We start from the raw sequence: 4027 nt of genomic DNA, 5'->3' as shown, positions 1-4027 counted from the left end.
TGGTTAACATGTAACACATAAATATTAATTAATAACGTGTTAAGGCACTTTTTTACAGTAACTTTTATTTTTGAATAATTTATATTTATATTTTCTATTCCTTCGGGGCGGCCGAACCTTTCTGAAAGTAGTCTCCTCACTTTAGGGATATAAATATATGAATATTAACTCCTACACCATATAAATATAATGTTGTTGCATGTAACACATAACTAGGTAAATGCTCCGAAGTAATTTAGCACAATAGGGATTAAAAATATTTTATATAAAGCCTGAGTGTGAGTGTAGTTTCTTATATGAACGTGCTATAAATTTTTCAAAAATACGCACATATTATACATATATATAGTGAAAGTTATATACACACACCGTATTAAATCTCAAGATTATAGGAAACAATACAAATTACAAATTCTAATTAGTCCAAATTATGATATATATTAGACATGTAAATGTAAATATAATATCGTTACTCTCCTGCTGCATGCATCTCTACGTAAGTTTCTTCAAGTTTATGATTTATCAAATATGCAAACTCCAATGTCAAAATGATCTGCATTTGTTGAGCTCAAGAATCCGTTCAACTTCTCCCCAATTCCTCCTTCATCGCGATCAACATGTTCCGTACCACCATGATAAAATATATCATTTAAACCGGACTCATGGTTAAACATTTCTCCCACACATTGCATCTCATTTTCGTGGCTCAATTGAGAAGCGACAAACTTATCAAGATCCCTCCAATCCCTTACTTCTTGTGCATCATTATTTTTAGTATTACTGTTATTGTTATTGTTATTATTTTTTGCGTTTCGTCCTTCAGTTTGATGATCTTCATATATTGAGCTAATAGGTCTCTTTAGTGATGGAAGAGACGGGCTTTCGAGCTGTGGAAGTTGTATAAACGGATCACAATGCACAGAGTTTAAACTATCGGTTGCTTCCACCTCTTGTTTGCACAAGAAAGTTTGCGTTGATAAAAAATTTGAAGGCTGAATTCTGGTGTAAGTATCGATAGGTGGTGTTATGTGGCTTGATTCATCATAGAAGTCGTTTGATTCCCATCTTGTTGTAGTTCTTACTTGTCCAGATGCGCGTTTCTTGAATGCTCGACAAACTACCCATCCTTCTTCCTATATATTGTCATCATATGATAATATTAAACCCGTTCCGTAGTTTTATTTTATCAAATGTTGAAGTTAGAAAGGATTTCTATGTTTGAGCTTGAATTCGAAACAATTGTATTAATAATGTTAAATTGACCCTAGCATTAAACTCATACTATGTACTGATTAAAATATTGGCCCAGTGACATGGAAATGAAGTGTTCTTTTAAGCTTATGAGTTCAAGTTCAGAGATGTATAATAAGTTTATCTTCGTGAAAAATTTTGTACATTGGGCAAGTGAGTTACCATTTAAAAAAAGAAAGAAAAAAAACAAGCACAAATATTATATAATTACTGCATCAAGTGAGGTTTAAATCAACAACATTTTAGTTGAAGAATTCTTTTCATGTAGGCTCTAGCTAGGCTAAAGTCCTTTTTAATATATATTGACTTATAATTGAATTTCAACGAGTGGTTTAAAAAAAAAAAAAAAAAAAAAATACAAACTCATATAGAAACGAGGTTTAGCTAGTAGAAGACCTCTTTAACAAATTGAATGTATCTTTTGATTCACCTTTTGAGTTGAGGTGTTGAGGAAAGTCAAATGCTTTCTTTACAAAAGATACACGCTCAAAGGGTTCACCTCAAAGGAATGGGCAAAAACATGAACACACAACATGTACTCAAAATTTGTAAAGATAGTGGAGAGCATGCATGAAAAAAGATGATTGAAATCCTCAATAAATTACTGTTTATAAAAAATTTAAAGGCATATATTTTAACAAATTGATATTAACGCGCTAGTTCTTTTGAAATTTTAATTTTAATTTTAATTTTAATTTTATTATTATTATTATGAATTTTTTACATGCATCTAGTATATGGAAGATAAATGAAAATCCTAAATAATCCACAATATCCTTGGTTAATTGAAAAGTTTAATTTGATTATTTTAAGTGGAAGAAATGGGCATGAAACACATACAAACGCAACCTTAATGTTCTTGAGCCTAATCAAAGGCCATTAAGATTATAATTATTTGGCACTGAATTTAATAGATCCGCAAAAGAAAATTTGCATACAGACACCATCATATAATGATATGATAAATTCTTTTAACTGATCAAAGATGTAACAAAATACTTAAAAGTGTAGGGCATGCATAACGTTGATTGGAGAAGCCCAAAAAAGATTTAAATTTAATTGAAGTTGAAACTAAATACAGTACCCTAAGTCTAATTCATCCTCTTCAAATGTGCAAACTCAAATGGTTCAAATTCAAAATCCAAATTATTAGGTGATCTTATTATGTTGTTTGTTCCATAAAGAATTATTTTTGCATCTTAAGATTGAATAGAATTGACTTTATCATATCCTTATATGATGGTGTCTGTCTGCAAATTTTGGATCCAGATTCAAGGATGTGAAATGAATCGTATAATTTGTGTGTTTAAGGAATGCGATCAAATTGTTTACCTGGGGAGGGCCGTTTTCATCAGATTCGAGTCTGTATTCGTGCATAATCCAATCGGTTTTCTGACCATTAGGTGCTCTTCCTTGGTAGAAAACTAGGGTTTTCCTCATTCCTATTAATCTTAACTTTTCGTATACGGCTTTATCTCTTCCTGTAGCCTTCCAAAATCCAGCCATGGTGGCCCTATTCGTTCGCGTGCCCGTTGGATACTTTTTATCTTTGTGACTAAAGAAATACCACTCACTTTGCTCCTCATATCCGATCCGGCATCTTTCTGAAGAAAAATTAAACATGGATATACTTTTAATAACGATTTAATGACCATTTCGTTTTTATCCAATGAAAAAAAAAAAGAAACTTTAGAGCTAAACACAACGAGCACTTTGCCATCGAGTTAAGAAATATCGAAATATTGTATTAGATATTGATCGAAAATACTAAAAAAGATGAACCCTAATCAAGATACATATATAGCAATGAATAAATCTAGACAAATAGATCTAACTAGTAAAAAATGATTACGAGATAATCCAGTTCAATATATAGCAATTTACCTATGAGATCCCATGGTTCGATTCTGTAAAGATCGATATCTCTAATAACGTCAAGATCAATCTTCTGAGATGCGACTTTCTTCCTGAGATAGTAACCAACGAGTTCTTCATCCGTTGGATGAAAACGAAACCCTGGAGGAACACATGATGATTGATCAATAGTGTCCATGATCATCAACTATTAACCAACTTGTAGTGTACGTAATTAAACTTGTAATATACTACTGCTCAAGCTAATCTTGCATTCACCGTCTTAGTTCTATATCATATGATATGAACCTTTAACAGTTATAAACATTAGCACATATATAGCAATTTATATGCATACACACTGTACTACTGTTGGGGGTATTGGTGCAAGACACCAAGATATATAAGCACATGAAGCCTACCTTTCTTTGTCAAAGTGGTAAAAAAAAAAAATATAAGTTTATATATTTGGAGCTTGAGAGAGAATGAAACCTTGATAATACCTAATAAAATATCAAAAACAGGTTACTGAAATGTACTCTTATAAACATGAGTTTCGAATCTTCTTTTAGAAAACAGAAAAAGATAAAAGGGGATAAAAACAAAAGAAATTAAGACTATACAACTTAAAATATGACAAGTGTTGTAGATACAATCATCAACTCATTTGATGGTGAGGTACACTAAAAACATTGCTAATGATCATTCTCTAGAAAGTCACACTCTCTCTCTCTCTCTCCCCCAATGCACATAAATTTTACATACATGTATAAATCACTTAAAAGAAGTTTTTTTAATATCCAAAATAATAGATGTCAACAGTTGATCTTTATTAAAATTCAAAACGTAATTATAAACTTTGGTTTATATAGTTTTCTTAGTGGACACTTGGTGGGTTAACTGATGATCGACGACAGTTTCT

At 31.3% G+C, this 4027-nt stretch overlaps 1 protein-coding gene across 1 annotated transcript; it reads right to left on the bottom strand.

The window, feature by feature from the left end:
- Positions 1-512: 512 nt before the first annotated feature.
- Positions 513-3425, bottom strand: LOC139863839 (NAC domain-containing protein 105-like). The gene is made up of 3 exons (XM_071852439.1): positions 3136-3425; positions 2584-2855; positions 513-1133 (listed from the first exon to the last, which is right to left on the bottom strand). The coding sequence occupies exons 1-3, from the start codon at positions 3308-3310 to the stop codon at positions 513-515; spliced, it is 1068 nt and encodes a 355-aa protein (XP_071708540.1). The 5' UTR covers positions 3311-3425.
- Positions 3426-4027: the final 602 nt, after the last annotated feature.

This window comes from Rutidosis leptorrhynchoides, chromosome 8, assembly GCF_046630445.1.
Source record: "Rutidosis leptorrhynchoides isolate AG116_Rl617_1_P2 chromosome 8, CSIRO_AGI_Rlap_v1, whole genome shotgun sequence".
NCBI lineage: Eukaryota > Viridiplantae > Streptophyta > Magnoliopsida > Asterales > Asteraceae > Rutidosis > Rutidosis leptorrhynchoides.
The sequence above is the reverse complement of the archived record's forward strand: the minus strand, read 5'-3'. Positions and strand labels throughout refer to the sequence as shown.